General features: G+C 42.0%; 1 protein-coding gene across 2 annotated transcripts; it reads right to left on the reverse strand.

Annotated features, from left to right (window-relative positions):
* Positions 1 to 930: 930 nt before the first annotated feature.
* slc30a2 (solute carrier family 30 member 2) lies at positions 931 to 18,387 on the reverse strand. 2 transcript variants are annotated; one of them, XM_054762542.1, is made up of 8 exons: positions 18,219 to 18,387; positions 13,113 to 13,324; positions 12,898 to 13,044; positions 12,180 to 12,333; positions 11,874 to 12,096; positions 7,922 to 8,027; positions 7,707 to 7,841; positions 931 to 5,881 (listed from the first exon to the last, which is right to left on the reverse strand). In XM_054762542.1, the coding sequence occupies exons 1-8, from the start codon at positions 18,299 to 18,301 to the stop codon at positions 5,736 to 5,738; spliced, it is 1,206 nt and encodes a 401-aa protein (XP_054618517.1). In that variant the 5' UTR covers positions 18,302 to 18,387; the 3' UTR covers positions 931 to 5,735. The 2 variants fall into 2 exon arrangements, with proteins under 2 accessions (XP_054618517.1, XP_054618516.1); XM_054762541.1 differs by lacking the exon at positions 931 to 5,881 and having other exon boundaries at positions 7,331 to 7,841.
* Between the last annotated feature and the right edge of the window lie 237 nt (positions 18,388 to 18,624).

Here is an 18,624-nt window from a genome sequence, read left to right on the forward strand (position 1 = left end):
CAGCACTTCATGAGGATGCCACCAGCCCGCATGCGCAGAACGCCGCTCTATCAACGCTCGCGTCACCGCTAAACCAACGTTCGCTACCGTTAAACCAACGCTAAAGCAACGCCGGCTTCAGCGGTGCACCGCTAGGACAACGCCCGTGTTTTCGATTTTTTTTTCCCATTTTGTGTGCGGTTACGAGCGGTGATGAATTTTTTTCACCGCTCCGCGAACGCTAAAGCAAAGTTCAGGTGGTGTGACCGGGCACACATGGTGGATGTGGCATGGCGACAAAGCTTCTGCCTTTACCACTGACCGTCGAAGTGTCATCATTTCCAGGTCTACACAGCACTTTAAATGTGAAGTATGACCTTTCATCATACGTCATATATCAGTGATCCCCAACCCCCAGTCATTTGGTACCGGCCTGCACAGAAAGAAAAATAATTTCTATGTTGTTTTATTTTGAAAAGTGGCCAGATTCTGTCTGTTACAGCTGTCTCACTTGACGCATGTCCATTGTGCATGTGCTAACTTTCTCTCATGCCGCACAGATAGACTTTTTAGACTGTATTTTTACCATTTTTCTTTCACCTCATATTTGGTGTCAAATGCTGATACTATGTGGGAATGCATAAAGGTAAGTTTTGATGACTTATTGAGTGCTAATGTGCACATTTGTCTCAAGTTAATTCATGCTAGCAACACTGCCTTTTACCACACACGTCAAACAGCCATGGAATAATCTCTCTGGAAAAACCCCAGAGATAAGTGTGATAAGTGTCAATAAAACGTTGACTATTACTTGTAACATGTTGAAAGGTGACATGTTTGTGGTTATTATTTATATTATCGCTCCATGTTCTTAAGTTAAGGTGCCACAAAACGTTTGATTTGGTCAAACTACCAACCATCAGTGTCAAGTAGACAGATTCAGAGTCGGTCCAACATCTTTTATTTGCAAGTTTACAAAAAGTCACGCAGCGTCACGCACAAAGACAGTCTCGGTATTTACACGTGTACACGGGCGACAACGACACGGAGCATTCTCAAACATGAAAAAGCACACATTGCTCATCATTACATTCAGAATATTTACGCAAGGTTCCTCCTCCACCTGGCGCTGCAGCACGATATACACTCACAGCTAACAAGCATGCAAGCACTTGGACCAGAACCAGTCACGAATCTACACGCGATCCTCGATCCCGCAAGCAACGGCATGTTCAAAGTGGCTTCACTTCCTGTTCCACGCACATGGATGATGGCAGTGATGTCGGAATACTGGCGGAGACTTTACAACGGGGCAGGCTTGTGCAAAATTCCCAACTGAACTGAGAATGTCTTTGACATTACATGAATTGGAATTGAATTTTAGTTGAGGTTGCAAACAGGAAGCAGTATTGCAAATCAAACTGAAATTCCAATTGATCGTTATGATGTCTTCCAGACCAGGGGTGTCCAAACGTTTTCCAGCGAGGGCTGGATAGCGAAACATGGCCCCTTTGATATTTTGTGCCGATATGGAAACAAGTTATATATATTTCAAGAAAAAACTAAAAGCAGCTGACAAAAGCCAACTTTCTTCATAAATGACCTCCATAAATTTTCATCTTGTAACATTATGACTTAATTCCCGTAATATTTTGACTTTATTCTAGCGATGTCCGATATTGGCTTTTTTGCCAATATCCGATATGCCGATATTGTCCAGCTCTCAGTTTCTGATTCCGATATCGACAGATACCGATACGTGTCACGTGTATCTCCTGTCGTGGAATTAACACATACAGTATCGGAAACTAATGGATACAGCATCAGTTATTATTAGCTTCCTGACGTGGCTGTAAACATCTCGCATCAGCAAACTATCGTGTCTGCCTGACGCTATTTCTGCGTTTTTTTACATTCCCGCTACACTATAAACATAAGAACGAATGAATGGCGTGCAGGAATACAGTGTTTTCCACAACGTCGGCAAATTATGCTCTGAAAACGATGTTATAATGGCCAAATCATGCAGTCTATGGGCCAAATACTATCAAAGGTAATTGTTAAGTCTTTCCTGTGAAATGTTATTCCCTGGGATTTGGTTTGCAGCACATGAATGAGGCATCTTCTCCGCTCCGACTCTGGCCACACCCAATATGGCGGTGACGTTGACGTACGGCTCATCACTCGATGCGGCATCCACGACTGTTATGGCGACAGCAATGTTGCTTGTGGCGCTTAAAGGGCTATATCGGTTTGCATTATAAGGAAAAAAACGATACAATGACGTGTGTATTCTTGATTCTCCCGGTGCTTTGTCTTCTACGTTTGTTTACTTGTACACCCAAGTCCACGCACAACTACTTGCGTGTGAAAATGTGACTTTATAAGCTTATTATCCATATTCTTCATGTTTCATTTTATTAATTGTTAGCAGCGACGGACTGGTAATCTGTAAATTCTGGAAAAGTCCCGAACAGCCGTCCAGTCTACGGACTATAATTGGTCTTTTTTTTTTTCCGGTCGACCCGCCCTGTCCAACAGTGTAACACCTAGGCCTACCAGCAGATGGCGCTGTAACGATCATTTGTCAATCAAACACAGGCCTACATTCTGTCAAAAAGCCAACAAAGAAGACACGAGTGTTTTGGAAATGGTGAGCAGAAAATGCAACAAAAAAGGTGGATGGCAGAAATTAAAAGAGAAAAAAACAAAGTTATTGGAGAATAAAGCTTCAAAATGTAGGAAGACTGAAAAAAATAGTATGTGTGGGTTTTCAATTATTTCAAAATCATATAGAAACCTCCACCCCCCATCCCCCCAAAAAACGGCGCGCCTCGGTTGGTGGGTGGGCCTATTTGGGGAAAAAGTCCAGGGCCTTTTTTTGGTCCCAGTCCGACCGTGATTGTTAGGAATGGAATATTTTCCCTCCGCGATCAACATGCCTTCAATATGTCAAAGCAAGAGGGAAAATATTCAATTCACTAACACAGTATAAAGTAAGCTTTACTTTAAAAAGAAATTATGAAAAAGACTGTTTTCCATTTTTTTAGTGTTGCTTTCAAATGGAAAAACAAGTGAAGGAATTCTACACGGATTTGAGTTTACTCTGAACCGCACGTGCAGATTTGTAAATATTTGAACCACAGCAGTTTTTCACGGACAATTCAGAATAAAAGCATCTTCTGTAAAACGCATCATTTGATTTCATGTATTCGAACGTTCAAATGATGGAGAAATACTTCCTTTCCCAGGGCGCTTTATGAAAAGTTTATTATTTACCGCAGTTTTGCGCCATTTGTTCATTTTCACATGATAGGAATGTGACGCATTACTCCAAATGAAGGGAATTTGTTTTTAATTTTAGCGCATGTCAAGTATTTTTTTTGTAGTTAAGTCAAAACGTTTGTCAAATTTGACAAATTCTTGCTGGTACCTGCCTGTAAGGAATTTGAAATGAATTGAATTCCACTTCCTGTCATTCCAATCCCACATCCTGGGTATTCAATTCAAATTCCAATGCTTCAAATTAATTGAAATGCCAAATTTGGACTTTTGCACGAACCTGCGACACAAGTGACCAAACTTCTTTCAGCGTGATTCATTTTGATACGTTTGAGTACATTAGAGATGCTATTCAGTGTAGGTCAATATATGCTAAGCTATCTGAACAAAACATCTTAGCTGTGTCTTATAGGTGACAAAGCAAATCAGGCACTACGTTTACATCCAGTCAATACTCCGGTTTCTGAAACATTCGGAAAAACCCTTTTACATGCGTGAGGGAGAAAAAAAAAAAACAACAAAACCGGACGGACAATGTTTGGACGCACGGTAAACGTCACGACGTTTCCGCTTCTTTTTCCTGGATAAAACAACACCGGCACGGCGGAAAATGAACGCCTTTCTTTGCCTTTTGGTGCTGGTAGTGACCCACCACCAGTACTTGACACTATTCTGTCTCACTTTCTACATTAATGGAAGGCGAGAACGTGAAGAAATAGGAAATGGAGTCGCAGCTGTGCCATCCATATCCATGCTATATAACCCCCCCGGACACTTTTGAAGTGTATCTTCTTGCTCACCTTCGAATAGATTTCGCTATTGCCGTACTTTGTACCGTCAATAAAAGACATAATGTTCCTTGTTTCCTCCCGGCTCCACAAGTGTGGGGTTTTGCATGTCGGGATGTTCACAAGTAATTCCTGCCAAAGACACAAGATTCCTTTCGAATAGAACATGCGCAGAACACAAATGAATGTTCCTTTTGATCGGGATATCCCGATAGGCGCATACATGACCCGATTTTCGGGTTCGAAAAGGAGTAACCCAGGGGTAATATTCGTGTTTTTAAAAACCGGATTATGAGCACATTCCAGTTTTTTAAAAGGGTTGTTGGTGTTTACATGGGCGTGCGCAACCGGGTTATTGCTAATATTCCGGTTATGATAGGGTTATTTGACTGCATGTAAACGTACTCACAGTAATGTCTCATAATATATAAAAAAAAAAAAACTAATCAAAAATCAAATTTAAAAATAAAATGTTTCAAAAAATGTGTAATATATATATTTAGTGTTATTTTTTGTACACTTGTTTGCTTTTACCTTGTAAAGCATCTTTAGTGCTGTATAAACAACACTGATTATTGTATCTTATTAATAATCATTTTCAGACTATGATAAGGGCCAAGACAAATACACCAAAATAAATCAAATCTATTTGACAAATAAAAAAATACGATACATTTTTTGACTATTTTTCTATTTTTGTGCACTCATGCTTGTTTGCTTTTAACTTGTAAAGCATCTGAGTTATTGAAAAGTGCTCTGTGAATAACAGTATATCGAATAAATAATCGCTTATTTTCAGAATATGCCGAGGGCTGATACAAATACAACAAAAATCTAAATTTGAAAAATTAAATTCGGAAAATGAAAGTACAATTTATATATAGGTAAGTATTTTTTTTACTGTTATATTTTTGGACACCCCTACTGTAGCGGGAGGATGATGATAATGATGATTGCATCATGTTACGCAATCAGCTGTGATGGTCATGTGATCCACTTGATGGCATCCAACACAAAAAGACACAACCAACAACATGCTGTCACACAACACAACACAACAAACACTGACTGCAAGCTTCAATTGCACTTGTGGACAAACGGTATCACGTGGCATCCGAACCGTAGTTATTTTTTTCTACACACACACTGGACACTTGTTTTAGTAGCGTCATGTGTCGGATCTCGTGAGATGGTGTTCCTAATGAAGTGGCCGGTGTGTGTATTCAACGTGAAATGGCCGAGCTGTGCCTTTGGTGATCAACAAATGTGTTTTTCTTAAGGAGACGCAGCCCTTTTCAATGGATGACGAGCTTTAAAGACGGCAGTGAGCTTGTCTGTCGTTCCGAGGACGTGTTAGGCAGTGAGTTCACCTTCCAATCAGTCGTATTGATCAGATCATTAAGAGTATCGGGACAGCGAGCCTCGAAGTGGACCCGCTTCATCACACAAGCGCCACAACATGTTCCGCATCCATGACTTGATCATGAAGGGGGCGTGGCTTCATGTGTTTCTTTTAAGGTGGTACGATGAGATCAGGCCAGGTGCAGCACTTAAGGTGGACTGGAGCCTCCCACGTGACGTGAATGCTTCTATTTTTGGTTTTGGGGGGGAATGTTGGTGGAAACTCCGGGCCGGGCGCCTCCTGCGCTCTTCCGGGGGTGGGGGCGTGGGAATGTAGGGGGCGTGTCAGTCGCAGGGGTCCTGGCAGAGGTGGCAGTGCCTCATGTCGTCCGAGTAGCGCTCCACCTGGATGGTGACGCTGTGGAAGCCAAACTTGGCGTGGAGAAGCTCGGCGGCCTCCTGCAGGACCGACTGCGTGTCGGCGTCCTCGTCTGGGAAGGCGGAGTCACATGGTCAGTGTTTGTTACCACTTTTTCATACTTAAAAATGAAAGGATGGGGGGGGGGGGGATCACATTGCTCCCCTTGGCACACCTCTAGGACCTAACTGACCCATTAAAAGCTATTTTTATACCGTTTGATTGAACCTGGTGTTCTAAAAATGACTTCAGTTTTCGTTGAACCTTTTGGAACAAAAACCGTGGGACCATGGTATATGCTCTACCAGGGGTGTCCAAAGTGCAGCCCAGTGGCCATTTGCAACCCACGGCTGTTTTTTATTGTCTCCAGGCACATTCATAAAAAATGATTTTACATTGAAATGTTTTTAGAAAAAAGCAGTAAAAATTTAAAAAAATCATAACGATCCAGTGAGAAAAACTTGTAATTTTATGGGGATGTCTTAATACGAGGATAAATAAAATTTTAGTAGCATAAAGGTAAAATATGAAAGATTATATAAGTTGTAATATTCTGAAAAATAAAACGAAGTTGTCATTTTTGTAAAGTTAGGTTGTGGAAAAAAATATGTTACAAGAATGAAGTCAAAATATGGGAATAAAGTCATCCATCCATCCATTTTCTATACCGCTTGACCTCATTAGGGTTGCGGGGGCATGCTGGAGCCTATCCCAGCTGACTTTGGGTGACAGGCGGGGTCCACCCTGGACTGGTTGCCAGCCAATGGCAGGGCACATACAGACAAACAACCATTCACACTCACATTCATACCTATGGACTATTTAGAGTCGCCAATTAACCTAACATGCATGTTTTTGGAATGTGGGAGGAAACCGGAGTACCCGGAGAAAACCCACACACACACACCCAACCCAAAACTCCACACACTCCACAACGGAGAATCGAACCACTAGACCACAATAAAGTCGTATTCTAATGTGAAAAAAAGTTGCAATTTTACAATAATTTTTAAAAGTTGTAATATACAAAAACAAAAAAATTAAGTTGTAATTTTTTCAAAATTAGGGAAAATGTTATCAGCTCAAGATATTATGGGAATAAACTAAAAATATTACGGGAATAAATAAAGTCACGATATGAAAGGAAAATTTACAAAGATCATTTAAGGAAAAAGTAGAAAATTTTAAAAACAGCAGAAATGGCAAAACCAGCTGTAATTGTACGATAATAAAGTCGTATTCTAATGAGAAAAAAGTTGCAATTTTACTAGAATTTTTAAAAGTTGTAATATACGAAACAAATTTTTAAAATTAAGTTGTCATTTTTTTTAAAATTAGGTTGGGGAAACTGTTATCGGTTCAAAATATTACGGGAATAAATAAAGTCATAACATGAAAGGAAAATTTACAAAGATCACTTAAGAAAAAAGTTGAAATATATGAAAAAAAATGTTAAAAACAGCAAAAATGTGAAAAAAGTCAAGCTTTTTTACATATATGACAAAGATGATGCAGTATTTTCTTGAAGTATATATAACTTGTTAGCGTATCGACGTGTGTTATCAGCATTTTAAATAAAATATCAAGGTGGCAAAGTTGCATCCTTTCATTTTGCTAAACTGAATAAAACAATCTTGGCTTTGTATTAAGCTGATAAAGTCAATGAGTGTAATAGCTAATAATCAATGTCATTAATTACAATTATTACGGTATTTTTACTGCAATTGGCTGGCGACCAGAGGATAAACGGTACAGGAAACGAATGAATGTAATTTTACCAATATGCCGAGGGCCAATACTGTACAAAATGAGCTGTGAGCCAGAAATGGTCCCCAAGCCGCGCTTAGGACACCCCCACTGTACAGCTGCTGCTGATGCATGTTGATGTTGGTTTTTACCGACAGCGAGGTGGACGGAGACCAGCGCCTGGCCCAACGTGAGAGCCCAGAGGTGCAGCGAGTGCGCGGACCTGACGGCCTTCACGGACATCAGAACCTCCTTGACGGAGTTGAACTCGATTCCTTTAGGGGAACCTGCAGGCAAACAAACGTGACGTAAGTTTGACTTATTCCCAGTTTACATGCAAGCTTTTGTGTGTTTCCAAGATGGCCACCTTCCATGAGGATGCGGAAGACGTCCCTGAGGATGGTGACGGTGGTGCACAGGACGAAGATGGAGAACAGGAAGGTGCAGATGGGGTCCGCCACTTTGTACTCGGGCTGCGAGGGAGGAAGGAGACCGGTGAGTGCACACACGTCGACGTTGTTTTAAATTCCAGGTTACGCTAAAACGCTCCTCATTGCTTCCACTGCACTGTGTGCACAATTATTAGGCAAGGCAGTATTTTGACCATATTTTCCAACCCCAAGCTGAAGAAACTTGAATGCTTATTGGGTTTAAGCATACCAGGTGATGTGCATGTGTGTACCGAGAGAGGGTGTGCACAGTTATTTGGCAGCTTCTCTTCCTCTGGCAAAATGGGCCAGAAAAGAGACTCTTAAAAGTCAAGAACTCTAAAACATCTTTCGTAGGGTTGCAGCACTCTTGAAATTGCCGAAATTGCCAAGATATTAGGACGTGACCACAGAACCATGAAATGTTTTGTTGCAAGTGCACAAAAGGGTCACAAGAAAAGAGAAAAACATGCAAATTAACTTGCAAATATTTGAAAAAAATCAAACGTGAAGCTCCCAGGAACCCGTTATCCTCCAGCGCTGTCATATTCCAGAAGTGTAATCCACCTGGGGTGTCCAGAAACACGGTCCATGGTGAGACATGGCCAAGGTAAGAAAGGCTGAAACCCGACCATCACTGAACAAGACACACAAGTTGAAAGGCTACGACTTGGCCAAGAAATATCTGAAGACAGATCTTTCAAAGGTGTTGTGGACTGATGAGATGAGAGTGACTCTTGATGGACCAGATGATGGGCCCGTGGCTGCATCAGCAATGGGCAGGGAGCTCCACTCCAACTCAGACGCCAGCAAGGTGGAGGTGGGGTACTGCTACGGGCTGGGATAATTAAAAGATGAGCTTGTTGCGCCTTTTGAGGTTGAAGATGGACTCAAACTCAACTCCCAAGCGTACTGCCACTTTTTTCCACACAGTGGGACAGGAAAAAGTGTACATCTTTCAAGAAGACCATGACTTTTATGCAGGACAATGCTCCATCTCGTGCATGCAAGTACTCCACTGCGTGGCTAGCTTGTAAAAGTCTTAAAAAGGTCTTTAAAAAAATAAATCCTTGCTCACCTGACCTAAACACTAGTCCTTAAACGGAAGATTTACAGTGAAGAAAAAAGGTACACCTCTCTGAACAGTGTCTGGGAGGCTTTGGTTGCTGCCGCACAAAAAGTTGCTGGTCAAATGATCAAGAAACTGACAGACTCCACGGATGGAAGGCTTTTCCGTGTTATTGAAAAGGAGGGTGTTTATATTGGTCACCGATTTATTTTTGGAAATGTCAGAAATTTTAATTTGTAAAGTTTGTGTTGTTTGTTTATCATTGTGACTTAAAAAAAAATGAAAATAAGCAGTGAGATGGGAATATTCATGTTATTCTTCGAGTCGCCTAATAATTGTGCACACGGAGATGCTCTCAACAAAAGCCAAAACCTCACTTTCACTTCCTTAAATATTCAACTTTGAGGTTTATTAACATTTTGGATTGGCTAAATTATGCAGGTGTCATTTAGTTTTGTGTGTGTGTGTTTCTTGCATAATAGTAGTAGAATTGTAATTCCGACAATATGTTCTTATTGTCATAACTGAATTAAAGGTTAAACCATATTGGTAAATTAGGTTTTGTGTTAACTGTATAATATTAGTGGTATTTTCATTCCAGCAGTGTTATTTTCATGGCTGAATTTGATCTGAATCTATCCATCCATTTTTTATGCCGCTTATCTGGGGTACGCTGGAGCCTACCCCAGCTGACTTCGGCCGAGAGGCAGGGTACACCCTGGACTTAACCATTCACACTCGCATTCATACCTATGGACAATTTAGAGTCTCCAATGAACCTAACATGCATGTTTTTGGAATGTGGGAGGAACCCGGAGTACTCGGAGAAACCCGGAGTACCTGTATAATATTAGTAGTAACGTATCTTAATTCCAACAATGTGTTATTATTGTCATCATTTAATTCATGGCTACATTGTATCTGAATCATAAACGCATATTTTCCCCATGTTTCCTGCATAATATTAGTATTTTAATATTATTATTGTCGTCATTTAATTAGTGAGTAAATTATATCCAAAATTTGTTTTCTTCTTCCCTGTATCACATTAGTAGCACTTGGGGATGTAACGATCCATCCGCAACATCGATGTATCGATTTATTGTGTATTCCTATGATCCAACTACTGTACATCGATCTGTGTTCAGCAAGTTGCCATTTCGGACGACATATATCGATCTGACATCGTTTAAAAGGTAATCAATCGATTTGAATCGATACTAGGAAATAAAGCATTGGATTTCAGCACGGCAGGCTTTATATGGACGTGTGTTTATTTAGCACTTTTAATGATAAAGACGTTAAACGTTACTCGTGTAACAGTTGGGCGTAAGTTGATGAGTCATGCCTGTTGAGTGGGGCGCACGGATGACGTCATGTCAAGGCGACAGAGCCGACACGTCCTCTTGTTGTACAGTAGTGTGGCATGGAAACGAATACAGCGTGCTGCTGCACTGCGCTATGAAATTTGCTCTAACTTCTTTAATACTTGGGGTAGAAAAGCGAATGAGGTGTCAAATTAAAGTTCAGGTCACGTTTTATCAGATAGAATTAATCCCAGACTTGATTTAATTCAACCTGTTCATTCATTCATTGTTAATTCAGCTTGGAGTGTTGGTTGCACTTGATTTAAATACAGTGTGAATGCATTGGCTATTAATTGCTGTTTACTCGTTTGTTTTACATCCATCATTCATTTATATCCGATTCCCTGACAAAAAAAACAACAGGAATCTAGGAAACTTCACCTGCGCTGTCCTGTATCCAGGTATTTATTTCACCGTCACACTGGTTGAATTTTTGGCTAAAAACTTACTGAATCGATTTAAAGTTACAGAATCGTTTCGGATCGCGTCGTTCTAAATGAACGGATATTGTCCTCGAATCGTATCGGCAACCACGAATCGTGATACGAATCGAATCATTATTAAAATGAATCTGTAGTATTTTAATTCCAGCAATGTTATTATTGTCGAATTCATGGATAAATGATATCTTAATCATGTATTGATATTCTTCCCGTGTCTCCTGTAAAATATTAGTCGTATTTTATTGTTATTTGTCACAGTTTGCACTCTGTCTGTGCCCTTTGCACTTCCCTGTCTTCTCCTGGGTGTGTCCTCTGTTGCAGGAGCCCGGTCACCGGCTGGAGGCGGGACTACTGGGCGCACCTGCCCCTGATGATCTCCAGCCTCATTTAAGATGAGGGATTACACCTGGGAGACGCTGGATTATTCTCTATGGTTTGTGTCACATCTACGGACTAGTCTGCTCTGACTTCTCTTCCATTACACCCTTGTTGCAGCAAGGGGAACTCTCCTTTCCCTCCTGAGGACCCATCCGTTCCCGGCGTCTCCCAGGGTGTGCGCCCCGTGCTCCCGGCTCTCCAGCTGGAAACCCCAGGTCTCCTCCAAGTCAGGTTTTCATGGTGCATTTATGTTCAGCCTTTTTTGCCACGCACCATCGCCCTCTGTTTAGTTAAAAGACATTATTAAAGACATTCTTACCTGCACACCTGTCTCCTGCCTCTGCATCTGGGGTCCCACGCCTACCACGCGTAACAGTTATTATTGTCATCATTTAATTCATAGCTACATTATATCTGTAATTTTTTGGTGTGTTTCCTGTGTAAAAATAGTGGTATTTAATTCCAACAATGTTATTGTCATACTTTCATTCATGGCTAAATTATATCTGAATAATAAACCATAAATTGATATTTTTCTTGTGTTTCCTGTATAATATTATTAGTATTTTCATGTTATTAAATGTAAATGGCGCCCCCTGTGTACAACCCCGGTAGCGTTCAATGAGCATCTGACCCGGAAGTAGATGATGGTGGCCGCCACCGTGACGCCGACGCTCTGCAGCAGGTCGCCGACCACGTGGATGAACGCGGCGCGGACGCTGGTGTTGCCGTGGGCGCCAAAGAGCAGATGGGCGTGGCCGTGAGATGCGGGACTCTGAGCGGCGTCCTCGTCGATGTGACGGTAGCCGCGGCCGTGAGCGTGGAAGGTGGTGGAGTGGTGGAGGATGTACGCCATGCTGTTCGATCATCACAAAGTAGACTTTATCAGTTCTCAAAAACGAATCAACATTCATCAACCCAGCCTCGCTCTTCAACTCACACGATGTTCACGATGACGGCAAAGGCCGAGGTGACCAGCATCACGTGACCCTCAATCTCGTAGTCGTCACGCACAATCCTCTCGATGGCCAAGTAGACCAGAACCCCCGTCACCATCCAGATGGACATGACGGACAGGAAGGCCCCCAGGATCTCTGCGGGTGCACAACAAGAACGTCACCTCATCTGAGGAATGTTCCGCCATCTAACGTCATGTCTCATAACATTACTGATGCCTCGTGACCACAATACCACATACAATAACAGGCCACAGTCAGCCACCAAGCCGCAATCATTTATTCAGGCCCACAGCAAGCTAAAACTCAACTCTGAACCCCCGACGTCATTTCCTGTCCGCCACCTACTCTGTTCCCCTACAAGGTAAGCTGTTTTTTGTCTGTATATATACTACAGTGAATGTGAATGTAAAGGTGACTATAGGGGTGTTACTTCATGTCTCGAGGGCTCTAATAATGTTATAAATCGTATAAATTTCTGTGCTCTAACTACCGATATATTCCTTTTATTAATATTGAATCCTACATTGCGGTCGGGTCTGGAACCAGTTAACCGGCATAGACGAGAGATTACTGTGCTTGAAACAAAAGTAAGTACTGTACTCAAGTAAAAGTGCAATTTGATGGTTTGAGTGCACTTTCTCCTAATAGTGGATGTCAGTCATCAGGTGTACCTAATAAAGTGTCCCCTGGGGCTCTCACCTGATCTGTGCCAGCCATAGTTCATGGTCTTGGTGGGCGGCCGGGAGGAGATCCAGAGGGAGAAGATGCTGACCATCATGCTGCCAAAGTCGGTCAGCAGGTGAGCTGCGTCCGTCATGATGGCCAGGCTGTGTGCCAGGTAGCCTCCTGTGTGGAGACACAGGTGCAGGTGACCTCTCCTTCTTCTTCTTCATGAAGTGGTCTGTGGACGTTACCTATGACCTCTCCTATCATGAAGACTAGGCAGACGGCTGAGGCGATGTAAAGTTTCTTCTTGGCCAGCAGCTTGTCCACTCCGTCCTCACGCGCCGAGGCCTTGGCGCGGTGGCAGTGGACGCCCACGGGGCGTTGGAGCTCCATGGCGCCCGACATGCTGCCATTCTTAAAGGGGAAGTCTGGGAACTGCTGAGTGGGGTCTGGAAAGGAGCTAAAGGTGGACAAAGGTCAGTGACGATTTGGAGGCCATTCCCCCCATAGGAACCAATAGGAAGATAAATAGTCTGTTACAGCGTCAAACTGTGGCCATCATAAACGCTTTATAAGTTCAACACAGGCAATTTAACACATTTTAACATTCCTAAGTGTCAAACAATTGTAATAAGAAGTGAAGCAGTTAACTTTTCTAGCAAGCGAGGGCGCAAATCACATGATCGGACATTTTGAGCTAACATGCTAATGCTAAAGATGCAATACAATGTTCCTCTGTGTCTTGTCTGCAGCTACACAGCCTGAAAACCATCCTTGGAGCGCCTCTCTCACACACACACACACACACACACACACACACGCATACATACAGATACTGCCATGTGCAGGGGGGGCGGGGCAGAGCAGGGGGGGTCTTTCTGCAATGATGTGTCTAACGAGGTGGAAGAAACCTAATTTGGACTCACTTGAGATAACCACACACACACACATTTCATGTCACACACTTCATGTGTATAGGCGCTGTCTGTGATAACGCTTTATCGCGCACGCACACACACACACACACACACACACACACACACAGAGGAGGAGGATGTCCACTCTGAAGAAAAGCAGTGGAATGGAAAAAGAGATTGTGTTCAATGACACCACTGGGACCAGGATCACACACATACACACACACACACACACACACACACATGAATAAATACTGTTTGTAGCCTTAGTTAAATTCTAATGAAAGCAAAAATATCAATGTTTTTATTTATGGATGAACAAAACAGCTTTAAAGGAAAACTGCCCTTTTTGGGGGGAATTTGGCCCATCATCCACAATCCTTAAGTGAAACATGAACACAAGTCTGTCTCTTTTCTGGGTGTTCTATAGATATAAAAACAGCTAAGAAAAAAAAAGAGGCAGGTACAGTAAGTAATGCGAGTAAAGGGACACCTATTCCGCCTAGAACGCCCGCTATTAAAACACCTCCAAAAACCTCCAACAAGGTTTAATGGTTTCCTGTCACGCTCTGTGAGTTTCGTTTCGCTTATGTTGACTTTCCTGCTTTTGTTCGGGTTTTATGCTCTTATTTTTTATTACTTCCGGTTTTGCCCTGCTCTGTTTTCTGCACGCATTACTTTCGTGTTCTCACGCACCTGCCGCTAATTTGTGTTTCTTAGTATTTAGTTCCGCCGGCGTGCTTGTTCCTTTGTCGGAGCAACATGTGTTTGATACTGCTCTTTGCAGCCAGAAGCTTTGCCCTGCTCTGCAGCTTTTGAAAAATAAACATTTTTCCCTGCAGGTGGGTCTTGCTCCCTGCATCCTGGGGTCGCCGCCACAACACCAACATGCCAATACGTGACAGTTAATCACATGTAATACTTAGTATTTTGGTCACTTTAAGTATTAGCAGAACTTCCTTCCTGGACGCATTGATTTCACATAGAAACATAGAAAGGAACGCTACACTTGGCATTAACCTCTGCAAAGTCAAAAATAAAAACACAGCAGCAAGGGCGGCAGCTCCAATATGTAGCGTCACTTTTTTTCTCGTGGCATTGTGAGCGAGTGTGTGGTGACGCTAGCCGGCTTGTAGCTAGCCGGTGAGATGTGGCGAGGTGTCACTATGCCAGAAACATGGTTCTTGGGCGTAACAATGTTCATAATAATAATAACAATGTTGCTGTAGCATGGTTAATACGCAGTTCACAATATGTAAATGGTGAGTTGTTTGCATTTTTGGAGTTTTTTTCAGAAGGCTTTACAGGCCAGAACAGTTGCGTTCTATTATGTGTGTTCTCAGCTGTCTAAAAAAGCGCACTTTTCCTTTAATGTCAATATTATGAAGCACTATGTAGTTGTACATCAAGTACACAATAATAATTGTATTGTTTCATGACAACCTTTCTGAAGTCAACATTTTATCACCGTGAAATGTGAATGCTTGTATTGATTCTCGTTGCCCACATTTCCATCATGTAGTTTTCATTATTAAGGTTGGCCAGGTTGGGGTTTATCGCTTTCTTCTATCATTTGCTGCTATCCGGTCTACAGTCGTCCCTCGCAATATTGTTTTTTTTTTTTTAGAAGTTAATTAATTAATTAACGATGGCTATTTTGTGGTAGACTTTGGTCTATTATTAGTCAAAACTTATTGAAATAGAAGCTTTAAGTAGTATTCTGGTCACTAGGAAGGGAGTAATGACACAAAACATTGATGAGACATTACCTTACATTACATTACCTTAACACTGCATCAAGTCAGCCAGAGTGGAAAAAAGTTATCCTCCCATTCAGTGTGGAAGTGGTAAGTTTTTGGCTTCTTAAGTTGAGAAGAAATAAATTAGCTTGGTAGCTACCAGCCGTCTCGAGTCCTTGCAGCATAAGCGTTGCGCAATATGATGTAAACAGTGAATAATATAGTGTGAAGGTGATTTTAAGCGTGTTATTTCATGTCTACAGGGGTGTAATAATGTTTTTTTTCAATTATTTAGAAAGTCAGAAACAGGTTTTCTGTGCTCTAACTGCTAGTGTTGTGAACAATAAACCAATGCAATATCTGGTTTCGCAAGCGAGAGATGGGGCTGCATCGGTAGCAGCCTTCTGGATGGATAGGAATCAGCCAGGAATCAACCGCTCGCATCTACAGTACTTCCGCGACGGAGCGCCGCGGCCATCTTGTTTGCGTGTTGTGTTCCACAGCGGAAGAAGATGCGAGTGTCTTCGTCACATTCACGTGAACGCACAGGCGACAGTGCCCAGGGATACGGCGGGAGACAGACATAACGCCGAGCGTTTTGTGAGGTTTGAGTTTTTTGAGAAGACATTTTTGTTATGCAAATGTTTTAATATTTTGAACGCGTGTTGTTGTGAGAAGCCAAACTCTTCACTTAATTGTCCCCAGCAACTAAGTGGAACTACGTTCTTCATCACAGAAATCTGACCAGAACTGGACTAAGGAGACCAAGTGTTAGGTGGGTAAGTCGCTAATGATGGGGATGTCATACAACTTCATGTAAAAAAATCTGAACTATGCCTTTAAAGAGGGTACTGCAATGCAATATGGGGAAAACTGATTTCCTTGAAGGGAAACTGTATTCTTCCAACATGAACGTATGCGCTAATGTGACTGACCTATGCAGGCGAGTTTTCAGGTGCCTGATCAAATTCTATGTGGTTGATCCAGCGTCCTTAATCATGGTACTGCCGTCTTGCTTGAAGTTTTTATAACCAGACCTAATTACGAAGGGTACAGCAGCAGCTGCGTGTGTCGGTCGCCATAGTGTCATCTGAGGTACTAATGCGTGGGGCAGCTAGCTACGCACCCGATGCGTAATATGGTTACTAGGGTTACCATATCATTATCATCAGACGTGCTTCTGAAGTCTTTTGAGTACGAGTCCAAGTCAAGTCTGAAATCTCTCTGTGTACTCGAGTCCCCATCTCTGGTTTCTGTCAGTGTAAACATGACATTTACCTTTGGTATCATGCATTAAAAAATAAAAGACATAATCGGAATATTATCAACACGTGAAATTCATCATTTTCTTTCTTTCTTTCGTACTTAACAGAGTGCCATCTTCTCAAGTGTGGCCACTGTGGACATTTACCGGTGGAATAATTCACCAAACACTAGGAAATGACACCAAATTAGCAGCAATAATAAGATGTCAAATGTCTTTCCATCAGAGAAAACAAAACAAAAAACAACAGCAACAGCAACAACATGCACTCCCAGCTGCAGGCAAAAAAAAAAAACCTGAAGGCAGACCGTAAACGCGCGCACGCGCCGTGCACGTCACAAATGATGCGTGAAATCCCAAATGTTGAACCATATGCACACACACACGCAGTCCCAAACTCGTCTTTTTTTTTATAAAAGAAACCCTGCAGAATAATTACTCACGTGCAAGGTGAAATAAGTATGTGTATAAAAGAGAATATATTGCCATTCTCTTTATTTAGGCCTATAATGATATTGTAAATAAATAACATTTTATTTATTATTTACAGGAGAGCGGGGTCCACTTAAAAAAACATGGAAAAATGTGAGCGTTGTTATTTTTCTTTTGCATCGTTGAGGGTCAATCAAGCCTAGTAAGAAAAATAATAATCATAAAGGAGAAGACAAGGCCTTTCCATGCGGACTTTGCATTCCAGCTCCCGTTTTCCTCGCGTTAAATTCATATGTCGACCTGTCTTCGCGTTTAGAAACAAACAATCTCTATTCGCTGTTTCAGGATGAAGTTTAAATGAATCATACTGAAATGTCAGATTTTTTTTAGGCCACAACATTGTGAAATATTCCCACTTTAACTCATATGGCCATAATACTCTCGAATAAATGTAACATCATCTCATAATGATGACTTTTGATGGACACCGTCAGAGAATATTCATTTAATGAACAATATGTTTATTATGGTGGTGTACTTTGCAGTGGTTGTGCGACGGCGCTGCAGGGGTGTACCTAATATTATGGGCTGGACAAAATATAAAATGGAGCATTTGAGTGCCGAATGAGTGCATATAGTTCATATAAATCCCACTAAACTAATTCATAGTCATTCAAGACATTTTTACACCATTGTTACTAAATGTTTTTTTTTATTTTTTATTTTCTTGCACAGGTAATGCCAATGCATGTGTTTTATCTTTTGAAATTATTATTGTTTGTCGGGCGCAAGCAGACTACACGTGCACGCGTGGAGGCAGCTTTGCTCAGTGAAGTGTCCATGCACGAGGACGCGCCCGCCATTTGTCACGCAGGTTGTCAACGAGCGAGCCATGCGTGGAAATGAATTTGCTCATCGGCATAAAACACTCTTCTGCATGATGGAGGGGCTCGAAGAACAAACGTGCACTTCTGAGTGTGTGTGTGTGTGTGTCTCCCCCACCTGTGCACGCGCTCACAGTACGTCCTGTGGTTCTTGTCGTGGATCAGCTGAGACTTCTCGGAACTTGCAGCCTTTACATCCATGAGGAAGAGGAGGTGATAGAGGTGCTGAAGGAGGTCCGGATGCTGCTGATACTGAGGAGGAGGAGGAGGAGGAGGTCCAGTCAGGTTCAGTGTTGGTGAAAAAGTGGAAGCAGGGGGGAAAAAAGCTTCATTGCGGAGTTTGGAGGCAGGGGAGGGAGGGGGAGCGTCAAGAGTGAGGGAGGGTCTTCTTCCTCTTTATTTTTTGTAAATTAGTCTCCAACATGCAGCGACACTGCAGGACACAATAAATACACTCAAAAATGACCCCGTTTTTTTTAAATACACACGTTGAAAAGGAATAAACTGGATTTAAATCACACCTA

Source organism: Dunckerocampus dactyliophorus, chromosome 19 (genome assembly GCF_027744805.1).
Source record: "Dunckerocampus dactyliophorus isolate RoL2022-P2 chromosome 19, RoL_Ddac_1.1, whole genome shotgun sequence".
In the NCBI taxonomy this organism is placed as follows: domain Eukaryota; kingdom Metazoa; phylum Chordata; class Actinopteri; order Syngnathiformes; family Syngnathidae; genus Dunckerocampus; species Dunckerocampus dactyliophorus.